This window comes from Ictalurus punctatus, chromosome 14 (assembly GCF_001660625.3).
Source record: "Ictalurus punctatus breed USDA103 chromosome 14, Coco_2.0, whole genome shotgun sequence".
Taxonomy (NCBI): domain Eukaryota; kingdom Metazoa; phylum Chordata; class Actinopteri; order Siluriformes; family Ictaluridae; genus Ictalurus; species Ictalurus punctatus.
This window is the reverse complement of record NC_030429.2, coordinates 21,160,581-21,188,427: the sequence shown is the minus strand read 5'-3', so window position 1 is coordinate 21,188,427 and position 27,847 is coordinate 21,160,581. Positions and strand designations below refer to the sequence as shown.

The following is a 27,847-nucleotide window of genomic DNA, read 5'->3' as shown; positions in this document are numbered from 1 at the left end:
TGGACTACAAAACTGTACCAAGAGGCCATTTCTACCCTTTCATCCGACGTTAATGCCATTTTTCACATGTAAGGAAAAAATATATATAAAAATAATTGTAAATAAACAAGTCCGTAAATAATAAATACAAAATCACGTATATGTAGTTTCATTCCTGACTTTTTTGGACACCTGTATATTTAAGTTAAAACAATTGTATGGTAAATAAGATACTTTATTTCTTCTGGAAGTATTTCCCTAATATGTGTATTGTTCTTAAAATGCAATCTCCTGTGATTATTAGTGAGATTTCCTTCTCTTTTCCAGGTCACTGTGACCACAATAGGCTATGGAGACAAAGTTCCTCAGACCTGGATAGGGAAGACCATTGCCTCCTGTTTTAGTGTGTTTGCTATCTCCTTCTTTGCTCTGCCAGCGGTAAATACCCTCCCTCTCTCTCTCTCTCTCTCTCTCTCTCTCTCTCTCTCTCTCTCTCTCTCTCACACACACACACACACAAACACACACACACACACACACACACACACAAATCTCACAATTCACATACCCTGTCTGGTGCCCTGGGGCAGTGATTTCCTACAGAAACCCATGCAGTAATGGGGAGCAGGGTTAATGGGGTCCATTAAAGTAAAAGCATTCCCCCAGGGGCCTTGCTTCTCACATTTCACTCCATATAATGCACAACTGCGACATTATTTCAGACAAACACAGCATATATTGTGAGCAACATTTATGCAATGCAGCACGATGATTTGTTTAAAAGGTTGATAATATATTAGGTTAGGCTTACTACAGATTTTGCAGCCTTTTGTAGATCTAGTATGAGTTTTCTAATTCACAACGTTCTTAATAATTCTGAGAAGACCAGATAAACGTTTTCCAATGTCCAGTTACGTTATAACTCTCATTACAGGGTATTCTGGGTTCAGGATTTGCGCTGAAGGTGCAGCAGAAACAGAGACAGAAGCATTTCAATCGTCAAATCCCAGCTGCTGCATCACTAATACAGGTCCTGATGAAACTACAGATTATCTTATAGTTTTATATTCTACATGTAAAAATGGAAACCATGTACAGTATTATTAGGCATGTGAGCTTCCCACAAAGCATAAATGTGGAATCCCTCTGCTTGTTCGCAGACGTTGTGGCGATGTTACGCATGTGAGAAGCCCAATGGCTGTCCAGCTACATGGAAAATATACGTGCTGATGGGTGACTACATCCCAGTTATAAACTCTGAGAACTCCAGTCCTGGAAACTTCAGAAAAGTTGTGAGAATAATGCTTTCTTTAGACTTCTGTGATTAATGGCTGCGCTTTTTAGAATTGTTTTTATTTCTTGTAAGTGTTCTTGTCACTGTCATTGTCACTGTCCTTCCTGTTGGTTATCCTCAGAGACTGTCTATAGTAAGTCACTGTAATGTAAACCTCTACACACTGCTGTATGGTTTGTTAAAGGCGCACCTGGCGAAGGTAAATAGAGCTAGGTGTGTTAGAAGTCTATAAGTGACATTGGGTCACGGTAGTCATTTGCTTTGATTTAATCTCAGGTATGTAACACAGGGATGAGTATAATGAATGGGATTTATTTTGTGAATTTTCTTGAATAATCGCTGTAGGTGGAAGTAGGATAATGTTGGGCTGGGCGGCTTAGTAAACGCACTGAAGTCATTGGACGGGCACTGAACGAACGCTTGCTTTCCTAATCTCTTTCACTCCCTCTCTAGTATCCCTCCCTCTCTCTTTCGCTCTCTTCCCCTGGACGCCCAGTTGACCTCAGTCCCCTTTGTCTTCCCTACACAAAGACACAGTCAGTTGAGATGATGTCACGACCGCCTCTTTCCTGGGAACAAACCTTTGTGTAGCGAAACAACAACAAAAAAATCTTTGTGTAGCTCTTACTCCAAACATATTGGGAAAACCTCAGCCACTTCCACCTCTTTCTCTGCATGGGTGTGTGACTATCCTTTGTTCACAAACCAGCCATTCATTTCTTCCTCATTTCCAAAGCAGTCATTCACTGATCCCATATACTGTCCTCCTTCATTGGTATTTCAAATTAATGGGAAAAAGTTATTTCAACCAGTTTCTTTCAAATTCAGTGACGACTGAGAGGTTCTGGGTCAGGATTTTATCATTTAAACTGATCATGGGACAACAAAGATGCAAGATCCACAGATTTGGCAGAGAATGAATCATGGGATTCCTTGTTTGGATGCATGGATAGTTTGGAAATATTTATGAAATTCTCTCAGAAGCGCATATTTGCATTTTATTGCTAATGTGTCTGAACCTGTCATGTTAGTTACAGAGATTTCCAGATACCGCCATTCCAAAGGAAAACAAAGGCAGTTGTCTGTTGCATTACATTTCGAATCTATTTGGTGAAATGACTCTTTGTTGGCTGAAGTGTGTGGAAAATTATTTGCATCACAGCTGAAGTGGTTATGAATTTCTTCTTATTCTGTAAACAAAAAATTAAATAAATAAGTGGGCTCTGGATCCACAGTTATGAACCTTCCTTATAACCATCACTCATGATGTAATTTTTTTTCTTTGACTATACGCTTCATTAAATCTCCTGTATAATTCACATTCATGTTCAAATATTTTTAAGAGTTGAGCCAAATACCATGACCATGAATGTATTTCAAATAACTCATCATCAGTTCAATAACAGATGCTTCTCTTTTAAGTCCTACACACTCTGGCACTCTGTTATCTCCATTCTGCTTTGAGAACAGAACAGACGATACAGGCGGAGGCTGAAGTCCACACGCGATAATGGTTCTCTGGGAACTTCAGGAGAAAAATCTTTGTCTATACCTCAGATCACTTATGACCATATAGACGACAAGGAGGACAAGCGAGAGGTGCCTTTCTTCTTAGAGGAATCTACAGGTACAAACAGTAGAATCTGAACTTGAGCCAGATTCAGTTCTTTATAACAATAAATAATTTTATATGAAACTTCTATTTAATAGTATATGAGCTGAGCTTTGCGGCATTCAGTTCAAGTACATGTTTTAACCCAAATATTATTAAATAATCTCTTCATAGATAATACCGCAAGCACCCCAAAGTATTAGACAACCCAGCACTAAATGTTATTTAAAAAAATTTATTTCAAGCATTGCACACACAAAAGGTTTGTTGTACTGTTTTGTCCAGAGTTTTTTTTTTTTTTTTATACCCTGTGTATTTAGTATTACACTGTGAACAGTAATCCAGAGGAAAAACAATTAAATAGATAAAAGAGTGCTTTTATCCATTGAATTTTCTGTACTGGTGAGAGATGGCATTTTCCATATGTGACTGGAACACATCCTGTACAAAAAAAAGAGCTCGTGCAAAACAAATCCACGCCTTCTTGCTGTTAATAAGGCTGTTTAGCAGACTTTTACAGGTTCTTCCTGTCGAATAGCTTTATCATAAAAGCAGAGACATTTACAGATACCGTCCCCAGCAGAGAAACCAGTTCTTGGGGCTCTTATGAGGCTTAATTAGTTTAGTGGAGAGATTATAGCATAGAACCATATGCCTGTAAGACTTTGAACCTAACCAAGAAGAAAACCTTAAGCATTAACACTGAATGATCATGGAGTTCAATAAAATGGCCTTCAAGATGTAGAGGAATCTAAAACTATGAGGGGGGGTATCAGCTTTCAGATGTAGAATCATCTGGCTTTTGCACAAAAAAATGCTATACAGGAAGACTGATGAAACCCCATCCCACATAGGAGATTTATTTCTTAATAACATTCAAATGTTGAGACTTTAGTCTGAAAAATAATGCTTGGTTTGACCTGTTACACATTTTCACCCCTGCAGGCATCACGAAGATCTTCAGACAGACAGGTGAGCCTCATATCTCAGTTTGAGTTCTGCTTTTATGTGTTGTTGGTCTATTTTTATTATTTATTTTTGTTAAAATTCTACATCAACTATACTCTTTGGCCTATAAAGGATGGTATAACAAACAAGCCAGTAATACAGAGCAGAAAGAAAGAAATGAAAATGAACCAAAACTGACTCTACATACAAGGAACAAGGAAAGTGCACTGTGTAGTAATATACCATGTGTATATAAGCCCAGTATCAAACAGGGAAGTACATAGTATGTACATCTTCATGAGACGATGAAAGAGATAAAAGTCCATGAATGAGTGTTGATAATCAGAAGCAGGTGGAGCTATAGAAAGTGAATAATCACTGATTTTTTGAAATCAGTGATTCCCTGACTGGCAATGGACTGAGATATGCACTCATATATATATATAAAAATGTGTTTGAATGCTAACTTTTATGTTGTGCTTCAGTATTGCAGCCATTTTCCACTTCCAAATTTGTATTTATAGATGGTTAACATACACATACAGTGTAGATAATTATAAACATATGAACATCAAATAACATCTTTTGTGCAGGAATTGCGCTATAATGATGTTCATAAAAAGCCAACGTAGTCATCATTATGATTCCCTATTTATGTCCTTGCTCAAATGTCCAGGGGGTGGGAGCTGGAATTTTGGTTCTGCAGCAAGGGTTACTTGCCCCAAACGTGTTTTATTGGCTACCAACTGCTGTGGGGTAAACAGGATAAAGCAGCATCATGCATTTTTGCCATTTCTGTCTGAAAGCGAGCTAGCTATACTCTGAAGTAACAGCCTGTCAATTACTTGAGGTGTACTGTATGAGGAGAAAAAGATCCGGGAGATCAGGTTTCCTAAGATGAAGTGTCTTGCACACTATTTGAATCATTTTTAGTTCTGAAAATGAGCCATCTAAAATATTTTATGTCAGCTTTATTAACAGGACATGGTTGATGATAGATCACCGCTCCTACTACTGTCTGGCATCCACTCAGAATGTATGAGCATGTCTCACTCATCAGTATTATTGTCACATACTGTATATATTACAGTACAGTACAGTACAGTGCAATTCTTTCTTCACATTTCCCAGCTTGTTAGGAAACTGGGGGCAAGCATGGCAAGCAGAGATGGTTAAAAAGGCCTTGCTCAAGGGCTCACAACAGTGGCAGCTTGGCAGTGCTGGGGCATGAACCTCCAACTTTCTGATCAGTATTAGCCTTTAACTGTTGAGCCACCACTGCCCTCTTTTACAGATTTGATTTTATAGGTGATTTTATTATTTTTTTTATATTTCTTCATCTCCTGCTGAACTGAATTCCTAGCTACTTCACTGTTTTACAATACAGCCATTGCCTTGGACCTTGGAGAAATAATTGAAACTTCTTCTAAAATCTCTTTAATTGATTTCTGTTAATGAAATCAATCCATCCATCTTCCATACTGTTTATCCTACACAGGGTTGCAAGGGAGCTTGGAGCCTGTCTCAGGGAATTCAGGGCACAAGGGGAGGGGGGAACCCTGGATAGGGCGCCAACCCATTGCAGGGCACAATTGCACAGACATTCACACAGCATGGACAATTTGGAAATGCCAATCAGCCTACAACGCATGTCTTTAGACAAGGGAGGGATTCGGAGTACCTGGAAGAAACCCCTAAGGCACTGGGAGAACATGCAAACTCCTCACACAACAGACGGAGGTGGGATTCGAACCCCCAACCCCGGGGGTGTGAAGCAAACATGCTTGCCACTTAGCCACCATGTTTTTCTCTTGAAGAATAACCACAAACTAACACATACAGTACATCTACATAGTTTCCAGTTTTGTAATGTGCAGAGCAGTGGATGTGTGTACTGTGGATGTATGTACTGCAGGTACTCTTCTCTACTATGTTGTGTTGGTTCAGGTTATAAATCTGTATATTACTTCATTGTCAGCCTTATCACCAGGGAAATTATATATTTAAAAAAAGTATTTGTTTTTTAATGTGCAGCCTACTCACAGCAGATATGTAAGAACCATCTGAATTAATACAAAGCTATGTAGACTTTTTTTTTAAAGAAAGCTGGAGCTTGCTCACTGTGCTACACTGTGCTGCTGTAGTTGAAAGTCTGATCATATGTTTCTTCAGCTTGTCTGTAGTTACTGGTTCTCAATTTCCCAAACCAGCAGCAATATTACAACAATTGAGTAGTCTAGTTTTTGGATACATTCAGCCAATGAAGAACAGAAATATGCAACAGGGTTGGTGTTTGTGGGAAAATGATAAAACAGCTTTGCAAGAACAGCCCTTGTGGGCCACCAGTGTTCAGCATTGTTGAGTTTGCTCAACATCCGGCTTATCTTGGTGTTATCAGACTGCTCCGGTGGCCTGAGAGAATCTCTGAATGGGGTTGTGGCTCCAGGACCCTGCTGTCACCAGGCACTGTGTTTGTTTTTATTGGCTGGGGCCCTACGTAACCAAATGTGTTTGTGCAAAACTGGGGAGCTATTAATAAAAATGGGTTGTTTTCTTTATCCCTATGATTCTCTCACTCACCCATTCAGTCTGTTTCCCCATCCTTCTGCCTCTATTTATTTTTCCCTTTCTCCCATGTGCCAACTGTATCACTCTGACGAAAGTAATTATCCAACAGTTCCAGGCCTAGTGGCCTGTTGCTGAAATTGTTTTTATTTCCAAATTAAACTCCTGGCTATGAATCTTTAATAAAAATGGTACATTTTTTTATGTACTAGTACTGAGATTTGATTCTCAAAGTTTCTGCATCCCCTTCCAGAGTAAAGGAAATTTCAGGGACTCCCTTCTGATCACAGCAAAGATTTACTTTTATGAACAATGAGGAAAATATTTACCATTAATATTGATTTATTTGATCTTTTTTTAAAGATCTTTTTATTCCTGAACTTTCCAACCATCCGGATGATGATATAGATTTGAATCACCCAATCATATTAACAACACTTAAAAAAAATAAAATAAAATAAAATTAAAATTGCAGTTTAATTTAACTTTATTCATGCCTGTTTCTTAGTTATTGAGTTTTAAATCTTTAAATCATCTGGATGATTAGAAAGTTCAGGAATAATAATCATAGATCACAATTATGAGAACTTGCACTACGTATGTGTGTATGTACATACATACATACATACATACATATATATATATATATATATATATATATATATATATATATATATATATATATATATATATATATATATATATTCTTATTGTGTATTCTATGTATACTTTATTTTCAATTGAATTCATAAATAGTTGTTTATTTATTTATCCTTATTATTTATTCTTTATTATCTATGTCTTTTTGCTGTTTTGTATTGTTGTGTACTGGAAGCTCTTGTCAAGAAAGGCAAATTCTTTGTATGTATGTAAGCATACTAGGCAATAAAGCTAATTCTGATTCTGAATAATAACCATAACACCCTTTATGATAGTTGATAGTAATCCCCACCACTGTCTTGTGTTTATTGTGCTTATTTTATTTATTTATTTATGCATTTATTTATTTATTTATTTTAATGTTGCTGCTTTGGTAAATGGAAAATAGATTCTTTGTAACTTTGTAACATTTCCAGAATCTTATCAATGCTTTTTTTTCTCTTACATTTTTGAGTTGCTCTGTGTGTGTGTGTGTGTGTGTGTGTGTGTGTGTGTGTGTGTGTGTGTGTGTGTGTGTGTGTGTGTGTGACATGTGTTTTCTTATGCATGTCCACAGACTGCCAGCACTCATGGCCTTCTTTCAATCTGACCTGTCCTGCTTCTCCAGGTATCATCAACTGCATTTCCTTTCTTTTACTCTATTCTGTTGATCATCTTGGTAGTTTAAATTTTGGTTTATTGGGGTTAATGAAATTGCTCTCCTGTGATTCTTTTATTACAGTTAGAAAAAAGCTGGAGGGACCTCCTGATATCTCACCCACCAGCAGCCTAGTGGATGACATGGACTTTGCCAGTGAATATATCCCACTCCCCATGGTGACAGATGCTTCACAGTGAGTACACAGTGCTTCCTGCATTATTTCTCCAAGAATTCAAATCATTCATTCATCAATGCACATATCTGCCCAGTTCCACACACGGAATGTTACCCATTAATTACGTTCCCTCGTATACAGAGTCTTCCTAAAGCACTTTCCTGCACTCTGGGCTCAGTGATGTGTTAAGTACTTCAGAGTAATGGGCTTTTAGTGCACTCTGTTGCGAGGTGTAAGAAAGAAATGCATTCACCAAGGTTAAAGCTATGCAACTGTATGCTAACTGATATCTGCATTATGTTGAATCCTGTCTATACAGCCTGTCTTCCCATGTGTGAATCTCAATAGTACTAATACTTTTGGATTTAGTACTATTAAGTCTGTAAGATGAGGGCTTTATCTTACTTACCTACTCTCAAACTGTTTGAAATGGTGTGAGGGACTGGGGCACTATACTAATTTTAAACTTCACTGAGATCATAAAGTCTTCATTCACTCCATACATTTTAGATTCTGTTGAAATACTAATGACCTCTTTTGGTAATTATTCACTCCTCTCTTACTTCTGGGTATGTCCCGTCATCTTTTAAAACTGCTGTGATTAGTCCCATACTGAAAAACCTGGTTCAGACCTACAAATACTTGAAATTGCTGACTAATCTCTGATTTACCATTTCTTTCAAACATTTTAGAAAGGATAGTTGCTTCTCAGGTCCACACTCATCTTCAAACTAATAACCTTTATGAACAGTTCCAGTCAGGTTTCCGCTCTAATCACAGCACTGAAACTGCTCTGGTTAAAATCACTAATGAGCTGTTAATCTCAGCTGATGCAGGACTTCTATCTATACTCACTCTTCTTGATTTAATGCCTTTGACACTATCTCACACAACATCCTTTTAGACAGATTAGTATCCACTGGTGTTAGCGGCACTTCTCTGACTTGGTTTAAATCTTATCTCTCTGGTCGCACGCAGTTTGTTAAATTGAAAAATTTTCGATCACAGTGCTCTCCGGTTACTAGTGGTGTTCCACAGGGATCTGTTTTGGGCCCTTTATTATTTATAATCTATCTTAGGGTTAGGTTAGGTTACCCTAACTCTACCTCGCGGCTATATGTTTTAGGAAATTTGGAATCCACGTTCACTGCTATGCAGATGTCCACCAAGCCAAATTCTTCTCTCCCACTGTCTTCACTTCATAACAGTTTACTTGACATACAATCATGGTTTTCTTGTAACTTTTGAACAGGATGATCAGTGTAAATTGCTATTATTTTGTTTAAAGATCTTTTTTTTTCCCATTTAGTACTGCCCTTCAGATGCTAAATAAGATAGTTACACGTCCGCCCGAAGACAAAATACTAACAATTTACACCGATCATCCTGTTCAAAAGTTTACATCCCCCTATCTCTTAATGTATCGTGTTGCCTTCTTGAGCATCAGTGAACGTTTTCACCTTTTGTAATAGTCATGTACGAGTCCCTCAGTTGTCCTCAGTCTGAAAAGACGGATCTGAACATCATATAGTCACTGTTGGAAAGGGGTCACATATGCAGAATATGCTGGAAAAGTAAAGAATGTGCAGGACCTGGAGGATTTTTCTGAAAAACAGTGGGTAGTTTAACTGCTCAGGACAAACAAGGTCCTCATGAACAACTATCACAAAACATAAACACAGTCGCTGATCATCCAGGTAACGACACACAGGATTGATAATCAAGGGTAAGTATACTTTTGAATGGGGTAATTTTTATCATTTCAGCTATAATCTTGTCTTGTGGACTATGTGTAAACATCTGTTATGTGAAATAGCTTATTCAGAACAGGACTAAATAAACAACAACATGGGATTTTTATGATCCCTCTTATTTTGTTGACAATAGTAAGATTTAGTAGATTCTGCTAACTTATGTTAGCAGAATGCAAACATAAGTTAGCAGAATGCAAACTTTTGGGCACAACTCTATATTCTCCTACCCGCAATCTTAGGCCATGTTCCTCTCTTTCTCTCTTGTTATACCTTTGGTTCGTCTGACTTCTATGGGGTCCAGATCCTTTAGCAGTGCTGCTCCACGACAGTGGAACTCTTTACTGCCAGATATCCGTAATTGTGATGGTCTTTCATTTGTTACATTTGTTTGTAGCTTACTACAAATAACTTTTATTTTTGAAGGTATTTATTCATATGATAATGCTAATTTTTATTTGTGATTTTAGATTTTTATTTATCTTTTGTGTTCTTTTATTGTAAACTTGTCTGTAAGGTATCCTTGAGAGTCTTCAAAGGCTCCTATAAATCAAATGTATTATTATTATTATTATTATTATTATTATTATTATTATTATTGTTGTTGTTGTTGTTGTTGTTGTTACCTCTTTTGAATGACTGTTTTGAAAAATATTGCTATTTGACAGATATTCCATTAATTTGTTTGTCTTCCAAGCTGTTGCACAGTAATGTGCAGTAAGCTGTAAGTGCAGTAAGTAAGTAAGTAAGCTATTGCACAAGCTGTTGCACAGTAAAACCAAGCTTCCATTGTACTGCATTATTGCACCTAGAGGTCTTGGCCGCTAATAGTGGTCCAGGAATTGAGGCAGGCATCATGCTGCTTCATGCTGAGGGAAGAGCAGATGACAGAACAGTTAATGACAGGGTTGCCAGATTGGACTAGTTTATAATACTTCAAGATCTTGTTTTATAGCAAATAACTAGACACACACACCCCACACACCCCACACACCCCACACACTGGCGTTGTAGACAGTGTGACTGATGTACAGAACCATTTGTATTGTAAGACATATTGCAAAAAAATGTGAGTGGAAATGGGGGATTGGATAATGGATTGGATAATGTGCAGTATACAACAGAAGCAAGTACACCCCTGTGCAATATCACCTAAATGTCAAAAAGATTCAAAATTATATCACCTCACAGTAATTGCATTACTTCTAAATGGAACAGTAGGGTATTTGCTCTTATGTAAAATTAAAAACTAAGAGTTTAGATTTATATAAAGATTTATATTTAAAAAACAGGCCCCACAGTAGGAACTCAATGCAACAGATGTCAGTACACATTTCATTACTGAGATTAGAATCTTCCATTTTTTCCAATTCTTCTTGTGTCCACCTTTGTTTTTGATGACAGACTCAATCCTCCTCGGCACGGACAATACCACGTTTCTGGAGAGATGTTCTACCATTCTCAGAAACCGTGTTTTTTTTCAGCTGCTCTTTGCTGGAGAGGATGTGTTGCTCTAGCTTTCTCCTGAAAATACCTCAAAGGTATTTTAATGGATTCAAGTCAGGTGACATATTTGGCCAGGTCATAGTTTTCACTTTCTTCTTTAGAATCTCTGCTGCGATTTGGGCAGTGTGCTTTGGATCGCTATTATTCTGGAATAGTCTTCTTCTGCCAAGCTTCTGGAGGCTGGTAGTCATCTTGTCAGCCAGTATTTTGGTATATCCACAGGCATTCATGGTGCCATCTATAAATGTCATCACCTCAACAATTTTTGAACTCATGCAGCCCCATATCATCACACTCCCATCTCCATGTTTCACTGTCAGGATTATGCATTCACTACGGTAATCCTGGCCAGGTTCACGCCAAACATGCCGGAGCCCATCTGAGCCAAACAAATTTATCTTGGTCTCATCTGATCAAAGAATGTGCTCCCAATATTCATCAGGCTTCTTTTCATGTTCTTTGGCAAAGTTTAATCTTGCAGATTTGTGCCAAAAAACAAGCAATGTTTTTTTTTCTTGGACGCTCTCCGTAGAGATTGATGTTATGCAAGGTCCGTCACACTGTCTGAGCTGTCACAGAAACTCCAATTTCCATTGATAACCCCTTTGCCAAGTCTGGAGCACTTTCCCATCTGTTTTTCAGAGCTAGATTGTACAAGTAGCGCACTGTCCATGGTGTCATTTTAGGAGGACGGCCACTGAGGCTCTGATTAGTGGTACTATGTCTTGTTCTTACCTCCTGATTACTGCTGCTACTGTGCTTTGACTGATTTTTACTATATTGATCTTCCTGTGTTCATTTCCATCTTTGTGAAGTCTCACAATCAGATTTTTCAATTCCTCCACATTCTTTTCCATGTGGAGCCATGATGCAGACATGCAGATAGACACAGCCCATTTTATAACCATGTCCATGCAATTAGATTAATTGGAAATCACCGGTGTACTCAATATTGTTTCAATGATCACAGGTTATATAACTTGATCAGAGGTGTATTTACCTTTGTTGCATTGAGTTTCTACTTTGGGGCCTGTATTTTTCTTTCTAAAGTATAGTTTTTTATTGTTCCTAAGAGGAAATACTCTACTTGTCAACTTATAAATGATACAATTATTGACAGGCGATACCATTTTGAATCATTTGTTATTTAAGTGGTATTGCACAGGGGTGGACTCCCTTCTGTTGTATACTGTATGTACATCAGAAATGCATGAAACACTCATGCAAAGGCTGAGAAAAAAAAAAATCTTTTTTTTAATTCCCATTTTCTTTTTCAAATTAATTTCAGGGTTTTGAGGTGTACAGTAGTTGGACTGGAAATTTTTCCGAAACCTGTCAACCCTGGTTAATGATATTACCTTGGACACAGAAAAATAACCCTGCCGCTAGTCTATATACAGGATGACTATGTTTTCAACTCTCAACTGCCTTACACAGTGTACTATAAAGCTGCACTAGATAGTAGCCTACTACATAAGTCAAGTGGGATAGCCTCAAAAAATTAAGTAGAGAGGCTATGTCGTTATTAATGTGGTCCTGTCCCAGCAAAATCTATGGTCATGAGCTACTGCTGGCTTTATATTACTATTTATAGTGGAATGCCTACAGCATTTATTTATGAACTTTATATTTAATGTTAACATTTTTATAATATATAAGCTTATGGAATAAAAGCCTGAGTGTCATTATTGTTGTTGTTGTTTTTATTGTTGTTGTTTATAGTAAAGCAATTTTTTTTTAAAAACATACTAACAATTATTTAGTATCTACAGACAAACTAATAAGAAAATACTGTATGTAGTTACAAGATAAAAGAGTATAAGTCTTTATCCACAACTGAATGTAAGCACATTGGAAGGTTCTTGCTATAAGTCATATACCGTATTCATATTTATTTATTTGTGTGCAAAAAGGCATACAAACTTCTCTGAGCCAGTCTCATCAGTGTTTTAGATTAACACGCTCTCTTTCTTTCAGTTTACTGATAAAGCGTTATTTGATAAGGGAGGCCTTACTATTGACACAGCAGTTAGATTGCACCAGTTATTTTCTGTAGGATGATAATCTTCATTTTTCTTTCTGGATTTAAAAAAAAAATATTCTGTGCAAAAGTGCATTCCACACTTTTTGGTAGTCCACACCATTCGGTAGAACAGAAGCATATAAGGCTAAAATGCATATCCATATTGTGCAAGCTTCATAAATCTGCTTTTATGATCATTCGACTGGTATGTAGAATACGATGAGCCTTAAGTCTAATTTATTACCATTGCTTTTTTTTTTTTTTTTTTTTTTAAAGCTCAGACAGTTTCATTATGTAAACTCTGAGCAGCTTTCATTGCTTCTCCTTTTCTGCCTGTGGCCATTCTCGACTGCTATCTGCTAATTCCATTAGATCTGTAGAACAAAACCTCACCGGGTGGCAGACGGCATTCTGAGTGCTGTGTGTAGACAGAGCTGGAGGTGTTAATGAGTTGTATGAGAACCGTTAGACCAGTGTTAGTAAAAGAGGATTAAGGGTGTGAAGAGAGGGGCCTTTTTTTGGCACAACAGTGTTGATGTTTCTGTTAACGTTAAAGGGTTTAACGTTATACAGTTTGTAGTATACTTTGTCCTGTAAAACTGAGTTTGTAGCCTTATCAATACCTATTTGGGGCAATATGACCAGACAATCCACTTATATAAGCACATGTTTTGTTTAGGCATTTATAAATTCAATGAATCGCTACAGTGTTGTGAAAAATGTGAATTCTTTTGTTTTTGTGTATATCTCATACTAAATTGTAAAACAAAGGCAACCTGAGTAAACACAAAATAGAGTTTTTAAATGATAATGTTGCTTATTGAAGCGAAACAAAAAACGTTATCCAATACCAACTGGGCCTGTGTGAAAATGTATTTGCCCCTGTAGTTAATAATTCCACAAATTTATGATACTGCATCCATAATGGAGTTCAGCTGGACTAGACGCAACCAGGCCTGATTAATGCAAACCCTGTTCAATCACATCAACACTTAAACAGAGCTTTTTCAACAGCATGACATTAAAAGGTCTTGCCCAGTAACACACTATGTCAAGGTTAAAAGAAATTCCAGAAATGCTGAGAAAGAAGGTGATTGAAATACATCAGTCTAGGAATCAGTCTTTTTCTTCCATAAAAAAGCTATTTCAAAGGCTCTGGGACTCCAAAGGACCACACTGAGAGCCATTATCTCCAAATGGATAAACTCAGCACAGTAGTGAACCTTCCCAGAAGTGGCCGACCTTCCAAAATTCTTTAAAGAGCACAGCAATGACTCATCCAGGAAGTCACAAAAGACCCAAGGACAGCATCAAAGGACCTACAGGCCTCTCTTTCAGCAATAAAGGTCACTGGTCATGACTCCATTATCAGAAAGACACTGGGCAAAAATGGCACCATGGAAGAGTATCCATCATACTGTATTTCTGAGCAGCTGTCACTCCATATCTCAAGATTCCAATACAGTCCACTCAATTTGACCTTTGATCACACATTAGTTTGACCTTGTGGAATTGTGTGTGTGATGTGCTACTTGAACATAACTACTACTATTACTTTTGCCTATTAAGCAATCTCAATTTTGTGTTCATATAGTATATATTCCAAGCTAGGCATTCTTCCTGTCACAAAGTTTGGTCACTCTAATTTTTATAATATAGCAGAAAAGTAGTGTCCAACCAACATTACAACAGTCATGATTGGGCTTTAATTTTGTTGTAGATTCATATCTAATGTTTTCTCCATATTCTGAGTTCCTTTCAGTTTCTAAAATTCTTCCATTATCCTCACAGTAATTTTTCTGATTTTCATTTAGCATTGAGCCTAGAGTAATCTACTGCGTTTTATCCTGTTTTGTTTTGGCGGCGTTTGTTATTTAATTTGTTAAGTTGCTGAGGCAACAAGTCCGAATTGTTTTTATGTCATTTTAATCAGTAGATTGAATAAGTAAACTGAAATCCTGGGGGGAAAAAGTTGTAGTGGAATCTGAAGGCAATCTCGCTTACACACTGAATATGATGAACGTGATGAAAGTTTCCCCCTAGCTCTCTTCCCCTCCTGCTAGCATATCTGTTTTCTTTTGTTTTTCTTTCATTTGGTTGAATGAACTCCCTCTGGGCTCTGAGATCTTTAACGGGAAAACTTACAGGCAGATAAGTGTGTTACTGGACCATATAAAAAAATTACTTTAGGTAGTGAAAGTAACGTTCACTCAAGTTAATATGCTTGTTGGATAAGTAATTTCAGAAGTGTCATGTTTATTTATTTAAAAGTTATTTTAAGTGGTTTGAGCATGTTGCTATTTCCAGCCTTTGCTCTGAGGAAGCCTGAGTAGTGAATAGGTTCTTCATTCTCTCCTTCAAAGGTGTTCTATTGGTCCATGCTCATTCCCAAAGCACCTGTATAAATACCAGCCCCCTCTCATTCTGCCAGCTCTGGTTCCTAGCTCTCAATGTGGTGTGTTTATCTGTTCTAACTCTGCACTGACTGTGGAGGGTGTGGTGGGACTGGGTTCAGGTAGCATGTTATGGATGCTCTAAAATGGGTTTGTTCAGGTGGGCTTGGGTATATATAAGAAACTGCTGAGAGAGAGAGAGAGAGAGAGAGAGAGAGTTAAGTTTCTTTTTAACTAACATTATTGACTGCATTATTTAACAAATTATGAACTTCATCAATAATCCATAATCCATCTTCTATACCGCTTATCCTACAGGATCGCGGGGAACCTGGAGTCTATCCCAGGGGGCATCGGGCACAAGGCGAGGTACACCCTGGACAGGGTGCCAATCCATTCACACATTCAAACGCCCACTCAGTAAACCATCATGTTAATATATATTAACTGACTTTTGTACCTGTTGAAAATACACCTGCATTTAATAATATTTATTCAATCTATGACTAAGAATATGTCAATATACAGTAATTTAGCAAAAAAAAATTATTTGACTAATTTTAATGTTACTAAATGTTGAACTGGACTAGGGTCTCCAGGTGTAATTATTGGTACTTGCTATTCAACTTCAGTTCTGAATGTTGCCAGACAGTTAACAACCTCAAACATGCTCATTAGGGTGTTAGTTCATAGTTGTCTTGGTGGGTTTTACTCATTGATAGTATGAACAAGGTTTATGCATGTGCTGGATATTTGGATATGTTTTTATTATTATGGGAGAATCAATTATTACAAGTGGTAGTTACTTATGGTGTGTTAATCCTGATGTATATGGATTGATCTCACACACACACACACACACACACACACACACACACACACACACACACACACACACACACACTATTTCAACTTGTCTAAACACACACACACACACACACACACACACACACACACACACACACACACACACACACACACACACACACACACACGCACGCACATAGACACAGGAGTAAAGGATTCCTCCCAGAGCCTGTTCGCTCTCCTGCTGACTGCAGCACAGGACACACCTGGAGCGAATGAACACCTCTTTGTGTTCAGAGCAGAGAGGGATGTTAGTCTAGGAGTGTTGACTGGAATAAGGCTGTTGAAATGAGCCTGTAGTCTGTAATACATATTGCAGCCAGCCCGAACAAATTTACACTCAGTTTAACTGGTCTAAGAGTGCCCAGGCCTTCTCTTCTCACTCGAAATGTTCTTTATTCAGCTGTTTGTCTAGCACTGAAGTTTTCTACAAGTTTAGTTTAATTCTTGCTGTGTGTCTCTTGAGGGACTCTGTTTTTTTCCAAACAAGAAGGCTATTATTACCTTATGGTCCTACTTTATGCTTGTGTGTGTGTGTATGTGTGTGTGTGTGTGTGTGTGTGTGTGTGTGTGTGTTGGAGGAAACAGTGCAGTTTATAGAGGCAGCTTACTTGGACTCTTACTGCTTGTAAAAAAGGCTTTCTTGCTGCACACCAGCTATGCTCATCTTTTAGACCTAATATCACACATCAGTGGTACTCTGAACATAAGGAATGTGCTTCATGCGTATGCACATTTACTACAGATGGCATTATGATGGATAGTTCAGAGAAGACTCAGAGCAGCATCTGTTTAAGGCACATTCGCCCAATTACTCCTGGCTCACAGTCTGATGTCATGCTTTCCTAAGATAATGAGAGAACATTTGAAGTCCTTTTGAAAGGAGAAAAACCTCAAACTGCGCTTGTGACCTAAAGACAAAATGAATCCAGTCATCACAGATTCCACTGATGCGTGTAAGAACCTCTGTCTGTTTGACAGAGTATATCAGCATGAGTAAGTGAGTGTCAGGGAGTCAGTGAGACAGGCATGCTTTTGGTGAGTTGATAACGCTGTAAGCTGAAGATACAAAGCGAAACACACATAGAGCGTTATGCTCTTTCTCTCTCTCTTTCACAATTTTTCGCCAGTAAGCGTGATATCTCATTTACATATCTCTTCCTAATTATAATATTTGGGGGGGAGGGGGGGGGGCGCGGAATGCTCTCTGCATTATTCTGTAGCGGCCACAGATATTGTGACATTCAGATAAAGGGACATTCAGTTTAAGCAGATAGATGGTAAGAGAGATATGAATGCTGTATGAATTATTCAAATCAAATCCACGCAAGAACTGCCCTTTCTGCCCACACTCTGGGCTTAATCAGATCCATACTGCCCTAGTTGGGACTCTCCCAGGAGCACTGGCTCTAAGTGCCACTAATAATGTTTCGAAATAAGTCTCACTGGGTGTTGAAAAGCAGGCCTTTTTTCCTCACCACGTGCATTTATCAACAAGCAAAGCTAAACGGCAACTTAAATGGCTCCTGTAAGTCAGCAGCCTATGGCTACTTGTTCACCTGATATGTGGAAAAAGAAAACCTGAACCTCAAATCTTATATCTATCTATCTATCTATCTATCTATCTATCTATCTATCTATCTATCTATCTATATATATATATATATATATATATATATATATATATATATTTTATATTACATTTGTTTGCTTTTTATTTGCTTAGTAAAAAACATCTTTATTGAAATCTACAAGTCATGCCTTTTACAATGCTTCCATAAAATGTATGGCAAGCCAACCCAAGAATGCACTGAACATAAAATTTCTAAATGTGCCCATATTATGGAGAAGAACTTTCTGCAAGAGTTTAGGACATTAGTGTTTGCTGAGGAATGCTAGATCAGTGTGATGTGGGCTTTTATGAACTGCACATAAGACTGGACACCCTGCTGTTGTAGAGTTGTGTAAGATCACTCTGACCAGCAAAGGCAGCAGAATTGCTAAAGTGAACAGGGGGAGTTGGTACACAGTGTGAGTGTTAAAGACAAAAAATGGCTCCGTCGTTTTTTTTTTTTTCTTTAATGGGTTTTCGAAGAGAGAACTGATCCTAGATCAGTGTTACACAGTAATCATTTTTAGAGTAGTGTGCCTCAAGGAAGGCATCACTCCATTTCCTGTGTGCCTCATGAGCAGGGGCTTCACAGCAAGATATCTTTGAACACAGTCAAAGACAAGACATAGCAGAGACCATAAGGAGCTGATTAATTTATTTGTAACGCACTCTGGGCAGCACTGCACAATAATGAAATGGTCTGATAGAACTGAGCTGTTACATATTCTTGCTGTAGAGATTTTTTCCCCCTTGGTTTTGGATTTAATTTGGTAAATTCTTTAATTCCTCTACCATGGTGCTATTGTTTATGTGACTGAGCATCATTGTGGAATTTTTAGATCTAAATAACATGAAATCCTGAATATAGATCAACTACTAGTACAACACAGTTTGACCTGGTTTTGCTTTAATGAAATGTCTTGCAGTAAAGGACTTTGCTCCCACATATGGTGAAGGACTTTCCATGGAGTGAGTTTCTTTTCTATACACGAAAGGCCAGAATGTATGGTTAGTGTGCGTGAGTCACTGTCGGCCTACAGCTTGAATCACCCACTCGGCTTGAACGAGCTTTAATAAAGAGAAAAAAGAGAGGAACGAATCAATAGTGATGACAATGATGAGGTAATATTTAAAAGGTTTACAGCATCTTTGGAAAAATTTTATAAAATAGCTGTTTGGTCCAAATGAATAAGCATTAGGAATTTAATAGATATGTCATCACTTAAATTAAATCTGATTATGTCTGAAGATGTACACTGTCCTCAGAAAGTATTGGAACAGCAAGGCTAATTCTGTTGTTTTTGTTATACATTGAAGACATTTGGGTTTGAGATCCAAAGATAAATGAGATGACAGATCAGAATTTCAGTTTTCATTTCCTCATATTTACATCTAGATGTGTTAAATAACTTAAAACATGGCAGCTTTGGTGGCAGACCACCCAGATTTTAAGTAAGCAAAACAGGAAGTAAATTAAAGTAAATCATACTTAATATTTGTTTACATATCCAATCTTTCTCCACACTTTGGCTTTTCCATCACTTTTGTAGAGGTTAATCTTGGTTCCAGAACTTTTGCGGCTCATCTCTGTATTTTTTGTGAATTCCAACCTGGCTTTCTGATTCTTACTGCTGATGAGTGGTTTCGATTTTGTTGTGTGGCCTCTATATTTCAGCACTTGAAGTCTTCTTCAAATTATGGGATTATGATACCTTCACCCCCACCCTATGGAGATTGTTGGTGATGTCACTGACTGTTGTTTTGGGGTTTTTCTTCACAGCTGTCATCAACTGCTGTTGTATTCCTTGGCCAACCTGTCCCATGTCTGGTTGTTAGTACACCAGCAGTTTCTTTCTTCCTCAGGACATTCCAAATTGTTGTATTGGCTATGCCCTATACTTGTGCAATGGCTCTTATAGAGTTTCCTTCTTTTCTCAGCTTCAAAATGGCTTGGTTTTTCTCCCATAGACAGCTCTCTGGTCTTCAAGTTGGTTTATCCTTTTTTAACAACAAATGCAGTCTTCACAGGTGAAACCTAGGGTTCAAACCAAGAGTAGACCTTCAGAGCTATTAATTCTTTAAACATACAGTCTAACAGGGCACACCAGGTCAGCAGGAAACACCTTTCAGTCACACATTCCAATATTTTTGATCACTTGAAATAATGGGTGGGTTCAAACAATAGGTGCCATTTTCTACATAGTTTAACACATTCATCTTTTGATCTCAAACCCAAATGTCTTTAATGTATAACGAAAACAATAGAATTGGCCTTGCTGTTCCAATACTTTCAGAGGGGACTGAAAGTAACCGACTTTGTTTTATATCCAGCCTGTTCTATATCTTGTAATCACAGGTAAATATAATATTTATACCATGTTCAGTGGTGCAGCAAAAAAAAATATCGAATTGCTGTTTGTTTATTTTTAACAATGGTTAATTTAGCTCCTTTACCCATTGTAGCACTAAAACAATATTTATATGTGAAGAACTAAATGGACCAATTGGATCATAAATTCAAGTTACCAACCCACTTGAATTTATTACACATCCCTAAGGATCTGCTATTGACCTTTTTAAAGCTGATAATTGGGCCATCTCGATTTGGAGACCATGGCCTTGCAGTCTAGAATGTGCTGTGCTCTATCGGCCTACTGTGGAGAAACATAGAGGGGTTTTGTGTGATTGGTCAGTGCCAGATGTCTGGGTCATGTATGTTTATGTTACTAAATCACTTTCACATCTGCTCCTGGCTGCAGTGAACAAGTGTGCTAGTGATATTAAATGAAGCAGGTTTCCTTTGAAAAACAAGATGAAAACAGCGACAAGGCCAGAACTGAATAAGAGCAGGTATACTGAGTTATCGAGCCGCACCAACAACTATTAGAAGCTGTTTTTTTCCCCTGCAAAAGAAGTATACACCTTTTCTGCTGTGTCCATTAGCCAGCAGGTTGTGCTGTAGCAGCACTCATACATGCTCATACATGTCTGTTTGCATGCACGCACACACACGCAAATGCGAACAAAATCACTACAAATCATGATTTCACGCCAGCTCAGAGTACCATATTTACTCACTATAGAGCACATTTGAAACCTTTCACCCTGAAGCAGAGGAAACAGACCAGCAAAAGTGGAAACAGTGCTGTCAAGTGTTTTTCAGTGCCAGAGAGGAGTGTGTGTGCCCGGTCAGTCTCACCCCTGGACAGCCTCTCTCTCTCTCTCTGTCTCGCTCTCTCTCTGTGGCACACAGAGTTCACTATTTGGAGGTGGTTCTGCTGTAATAGGAATTGCCATAGTAGTCAGTCCCTCAGACAAAAAGAAATTGCATGAAATTGCACAACAACTTGGGGATTGGAAACATGTTTCTCTCTCTCTCTCTCTCTCTCTCTCTCTCTCTCTCTCTCTCTTTGTTGAGTAAGTGGATTTTGTTGTAGGACTTTTCCACTCTCTTTCCTATGCTCGCTCTTGCCATCTTGTTCATAAAAGTGCATCTAATAATAAGGACAATTTGCGCTTATTTTCTGGTTCTAAAAGTCTCATAATGAAACGACATTCTATTACTTAAGTATTTTCAAGTGGATTTAGGAACAGTTAATCACAGCTGTCAATGTGAGGAAACGCTCCTCCGTTAGCGGGGTGTGAGCTAGACGGGCCAGTCCAAAGCCCCCTAATATCATTCACATTATTTGAACACTGTAGCATGCTATACTTCATCTGGTCTTTATTCAGGGGCATGAGTCTCCATATTACTTCTTTTTCAGAGGAAGAAGCCATAAGGCTTCTAGATTTAACCTTAATCTTAACTTTTTATAAGACTGTATGGTCCCCAGTTTCTTAACGGTTAGCACGTTTTCCTCACACATCCTGGGTTGGTGGCTTAAATCCCACCTCTGACCTGTGTGCACGGAGTTTGCATGTTCTCCCTGTACTTCGGGGTTTCCTCCGGATACTCTGGTTTCCTCCCCCAGTAGAAAGACATGTGTTGTAGGCTGATTGGAATTACCAATTGTCAGTATTGTGTAAATGGGTGTGTGAGTGTGTATACGATTGTGCCCTGCAATGGGTTGGCACCCCATCCAGGGTGTCCCCACCTTGTGCTCCAAGTCCCCTGGGATAGGCTCCAGGCTATCTCTATCTCTCTCTTTCCCCTCTCAGTGTTTTTTTATCCCCCCCCCCCCCCCATCTTCTGTCTCTGTCCCTTGTCTCCATGATTAGTTAGAACATGCAAATGAATTGTTTGTGAAAGCAGGCCTGTTTCTTTGGCATAGTATACATGTGTTTTGACATTAGTTGAGCAAGTGTTATTTGGTGTATGTACCGGAATCCCCCAAAAGACCACAAATAATGTGGAAGTACTTATAAGTAGATGTGATTCCAATCACTAACAACAAATGTACCTACTTCACTTAATCCACATGAGATGTAATCGCATTCTGAACCTTTCATTTAGATCAGAAAATACACTCGGGCCACTCCGTGCTTGTGCATGTGTTAGAGTGCTACTGTAGTACTTGGCGCCGTCTCTGTTTTGAACATGCCCTGAGCAAACTCCCAATAGTGAAGGAGGAGGTGCAGAATTTCGGTTTGTGTTGATGAGGTGAAGCATATAAGCCAAGCACTGTCAAAGCCAACCAGAAGGAAGCGGGAGTAGAGGAGAGCCAGGGTGATTGGACACTACAAGTCTGGTACTAAACACTGCTAAAAGTAATGCCGATGCAATGTATGTACATGTCACTATTTAGATTCCAGGCCAAATTCTAGTAGGTTGTAAAATTGTGCATTTATAGTAAATGCTAGGATTTGTTTATTCTATCCATATGAGTGTAAATACATACAGTATCTGTAGTGTTTCAATGCAGTTGACGTTTCAATCAGAGAAGACAATTTGATGGCTGATAAGTTTAGCACACTTCTTCAGTGCCTGTAATACATGATTAGCAACAGAATAAATAGCAAAAATCTAAACTAGAGTGACTAAACAAATAAAACTAGAGCCTGTGATTTTAGTGACATCCCTGATTACATGATTTATGTTGATTTAAAATGACCTGTGGAATAAGACTGGAATGAACCTGTATGTAGAATTAATTAGGATTACTTTTTATAAATTGTGTTGAAGTAGAAAGTAGTTCATTTTAAATTTTTGTTGAGAGTAGATGACAACCCAATTTAACTAAACAGAATTTGCACAAGTTGGAAACTCATTGTGGTAACATTATTGAGTTATAACAAAATTCTTGAGTTACTGGCTTCTTTGTTTTCCTGAAGAGAAACAATTTCCTCCTGCACTACTGGCTTCACTAATCATTCTCATGGGGTGTAAGTAACGGCACTGCTTAACTGAAGTATCTGTTTATACATTTGATTTATGAGTAAGAAAAACAGGGATTAATTGATATATTGTAATGCCTATACATTGTAGCAAGCATTTACCATGTGAAAATATTTTCATTAAATGTGGCTTTCTGGTAAAAGTTGGGGGCTCAATGGTTAAGGCTCTGGGTTACTGATCAGAACGTTGGGGGTTTCAAGCCCCAGCACAGCCAAGCTGGTACTGTTGGGCCCTTGAGAAGGCCCTTAACCCTCTCTGCTCCAGGGGGCGTGGTATCATGGTTGATCCTGCACTCTGACCCCAGCTTCCTAACAAAAAATATAGAATTTGATTGTGCTGTAATGTAGATGTGACAAATAAAGGCTTCTTCTTCCTTCCTTCACTTCATCTAAAAATGGTTGTGGAGCTCTTGGTTTGCGGCTCAACTCATAGAAAGATACACCCTTGGGCATTAAGGCATCACTTAACACACACTCCCTCTACACTCTTCCATTTTAGAGAGTCTAATGGCACACTCTGAGCTCCAGACATAATCAGCTAAGGTTATGAGGGCCGCTGAGCTGTTCCACATGTGTGGGGGAGCGTCAGATCAAATTAAGCCAGGCTGGACAAAGGCTCTTTTTTGAACACAGGTGTCTGGGGTGGGGGACGAGGGCAGTTTAGAACTGATGTGCTAAAGGAGTCTCTTATGTAGTGCTGTTAACCCTCTAGGGGCTTTGTACTGATAAAGCGATTACAGGGTCCAAGTCCTAGCCTCTCAGAAATGTAATGAGTATTTAGACTGGCCGGATGATCATACTTATGCTCAAATTATATTATTATTATTATTTATTTATTTATTTATTTATTTTTGGTATACGTTGAAGTTCCTATTTGGAGCACCAACGTAATGTTAACTGAATGGAAAGACTAAAGTCTAAAGTGATGTTAAGAAATGACCAGAGCTATTTACGTATTTATGTAAGAATATGCCAAAAACCTTTCTTTGTGGTGTACTTTTCTACCAAATTTAATCATTGTCCCACCACTGTTTTTTTTTTTTTTTTTTTTTTTTTACTAAAACAGCAATTAGGCAATACTTGCTCATCCTTACAGCTCGGGCTTCCTAGCAACCCTGATTCAGCTTTTTGCTCGCGTAGCTGTACCCTCCAACTAATTTTGTCTGTGCTATTCAATTTAATTCTCCATGCTGTCCCTAAGCCCCTTGCAGCAACTCCCCTCCCTCTCCCTCCCACCCCGCCACCCCCCACCCCTGCCAGTCATGTAAACTGCTTATCCACGGCCTTTAACACTGAAGGGATTGTGCTCTGAGTAATTTATCAAAAGTGCATAAAACATTCTTGTGAGATTTAGCCGTTTAGGCTAACAAGGAGCAGTAATACACTAAGGTATTGTGGCGAAAGCAGCAGTAACTGATTCTGAACAAGCCAAAACATCAGGGACAGGCCTAAGCCGGCGTGAAATGAATTGAAATGGAGACGTCTGAAACTGTAAATAAGATGCCAGTCGAGAGGCAGAATTTGTTAACTGAGTCAACAGATGGCACTATACAATGCAAGTGCTGCACTTTTTTATTTCCTAAACTTCTGTACTGCCTTGGAAGTGTAATCTGTTGCTGTTAAGCTCATTTCACTATTATGTATCCTGAAAGACACAGAATACATGTGTGCTCATTTTTTTTTTTTATTTCAGTCTGAACTTTTGAACACGATAGCAGACTAGAAATCACTTGATCTAGCAACTCTCTTATCAACACCCATGGCACGTTAAATCTCCTCTGAATTCTATTGGAGTGCAATGCTGACTCTTATCACCAGAGTGTCTGTCTCCAGGTGGTTCTGCTCTTTATGGTCCAGTGCTTAAATCAGATTAGCTGCGAGTGACGTTGGGACCTTGAGCGCCGGTCGGTCTCCTCATAACAGAGCCCAGCTCCCTCCTCACTCTTCATCTCTCTGGCAGCATGGTCACCTGAAGAGCAAGCATTCTAAAAATCTAATGAATGCACGCACAGCATTAGGAGACTTGTTTGATGGAACCAATCCTATGTTTTGAGTAGTTGTTCCAGGCCCCGTGACATCATCTTTCATTTACCGTGCATGCAGTGGGGTCCTAAAGTTTGAGACCACATGGAAAATCTGGGAATTTGTTTTCTGGAATCATTTTAAACTAGCATTTAAACATATTGGAAATGTGATATCCAATATTCACGATTCTGCACTTTTTCTAGGGCACTATTTACTTTCTAGGGCATGGTGGCTTAGTGGTTAGTACGTTTGCCTTGCACCTACAGGGTCGGGAGTTTGATTCCCACCACGGCCCTGTGTGTGCGGAGTTTGCATGTTCTCCCTGTGCTGCGGGGGTTCCCTCCGGGTACTCCGGTTTCCTCCCCCAGTCCAAAGACATGCATGGTAGGCTGAATGGCATGTCCAAAATGTCCATAGTGTATGAATGAGTGTGTATGTGATTATGCCCTGCGATGGATTGGCACCCTGTCCAGGTTGTACCCTGCCTTGTGCCCTGTGCTCCCTGGGATGGGCTCCAGGTTCCCCACGACCCTGAAGGAATGATGAGCGGTATAGAAGATGGATGGATGGAAATGTGATATCCAATATTCCCGATTCTGCACTTTTTCTAGGGTACTATTTATTTTCTAGGGCATGGTGGCTTAGTGGTTAGTACGCTTGCCTTGCACCTACAGGGTTGAGAGTTCAAATCCTGCCTCCACCATGTTCTTCTGTTCTTCAGGGGTTTCCTTCGGGCTCTCCGGTTGTCTCCCTCAGTCCAAAGACATGCATTGTAGGCTGATTGACATTTCCAAATTGTCTGTAGTATGTGAATGTGTGTGCAATTGTGCCATGTGATGGGTTGGCACCCCGTCCAGGGTGTCCCCGCCTTGTGCCCCAAGTTCCCTCACCCTCAGGCTCTCCAGGCTCCCTGCGACCCTGTGTAGGATAAGTGGTATGGAAAATGGATGGACTCCTTTGTAGAAAAGGTCAGATTTTCCTTGATTATTATCTCTTCCAATAAAACCCGTGTTTACTCCAAATGGATCATCAGGTTTTGACAAACATATGGAGTTCGTTCTCAGCTTCAGTGCATGCTGTCATTAAAGCAAAGTGGGACATACCATGACGAAGACATTTTGAAATTCATGTAAATATTTTTTTTGACTTTTTAACTCAAGTTAATGCTGGTAATATATTTTGTAATAAAATACTTTGTATTATATTAAAAAAGAATGCAAAATACAGGGTGTCTCAAAAGCCTCCATATATAGGGGACTATGTTTGCCAGCACCGCGTCAGTTGTGTAAGTGGATGTTGGTGGACATCGACTTCTTCTCGGTCGTTCCGCAACACTTCCAGTCTTTTTGAATTTGTTAATAAGTTTGGCTGCAGTTTCGTGTGGATTTGTACTCACCATGTTTCCTGTTAAAGTCCATCGCAACCGTGCGACAGCTTCCTGATCCAGCCGTGAGAATGATTTCAGTACGTTCTTCTTTTCTCAAAGGCGTTCTTAAAGTCTATCTGAAAAAGACTACATAATATAAATTAAGTACTTGGCAGACATTTTGCTCAAAAGTGTTGTATGGAGACTTTTGGGACATCCTGTTGAAGCATTTTCAGTAGTGGTGTCGGACTTTTGGACCGCACTATAAATATGAACTCTTTAGTACAAGCAAATATTAGTCCTAATGATAATAAATAATGGTTGTTTGTTTCTTTCATAGTTTTTATATGTATATATATATATATATTAGGGATTTGCTCTTGCTGAGTCTGTTGCTTTAATGAGTGGCATGCTGGCATGGCGCTCTGGAAGCCCTGAAGGACCAGCTGCTGTTTGATGGGAATGTGTGATGAGCAGAGCAGAGCAGAGAGCCTTTATTACAGCTGAATGCAGCTTTGATGTGAAGCGGAGGCCACAGAGCAGCCACATATCTGTCATTAACCAAGATGCACACAACTCTGCCTGCATCTTCACCCGCATGGGTGTACAGTGTATGTGTGTGCATGTGATCGAACATATGTGTGTGTGTGTGTGTGTGTGTTAGAATGTATGCAGGAAATACAGGGAAATGTGGTTTATCTGTCATATTATAAGTCTATTTTTTGTGATTTGCAAGAATTAATATTTTGTATGAAATAAATAAGATGCATTTGCTTCTGAAGTAAAAAACAAAAACAAAAACTTGCACTATAGCTACACAGCTACAGACCGTGTTTATAATATTGATATCATATCTGCACTTAATCCACATCTGAAATTGTTTGTGATATTTGCTACATCCCTACAAAGCTTTGTAGTTTTTTTTTTTCTTCTTCTAAAGGCTAAAGTTGTTGTTGTTGCTCTGTTGTTGTATCCTGCACAGCAAATCTGCAAGTTTGGCAAAAAAAAGAAAGTTCTTGACTCAACATCAGAAAAAAAAAAAGAAAGAGAGAGAGCGAAAAAAAAGGACCTGGCACTCTGTCAGGTCATGAAAACTG

General features: G+C 38.7%; 1 protein-coding gene across 1 annotated transcript in view; it reads left to right on the top strand.

Moving 5' to 3' along the window:
• Positions 1–27,847, top strand: part of kcnq1.2 (potassium voltage-gated channel, KQT-like subfamily, member 1.2) — a 121,771-nt gene that overhangs the window by 21,604 nt on the left and 72,320 nt on the right. The window contains exons 7-14 of the mRNA XM_053685937.1: positions 307–417; positions 914–1,009; positions 1,140–1,271; positions 1,395–1,446; positions 2,739–2,900; positions 3,831–3,874; positions 7,623–7,665; positions 7,780–7,891. Coding sequence (XP_053541912.1) covers positions 307–417; positions 914–1,009; positions 1,140–1,271; positions 1,395–1,446; positions 2,739–2,900; positions 3,831–3,874; positions 7,623–7,665; positions 7,780–7,891 — 752 coding nt within the window. The remainder of the gene's footprint in view (positions 1–306; positions 418–913; positions 1,010–1,139; positions 1,272–1,394; positions 1,447–2,738; positions 2,901–3,830; positions 3,875–7,622; positions 7,666–7,779; positions 7,892–27,847) is intronic.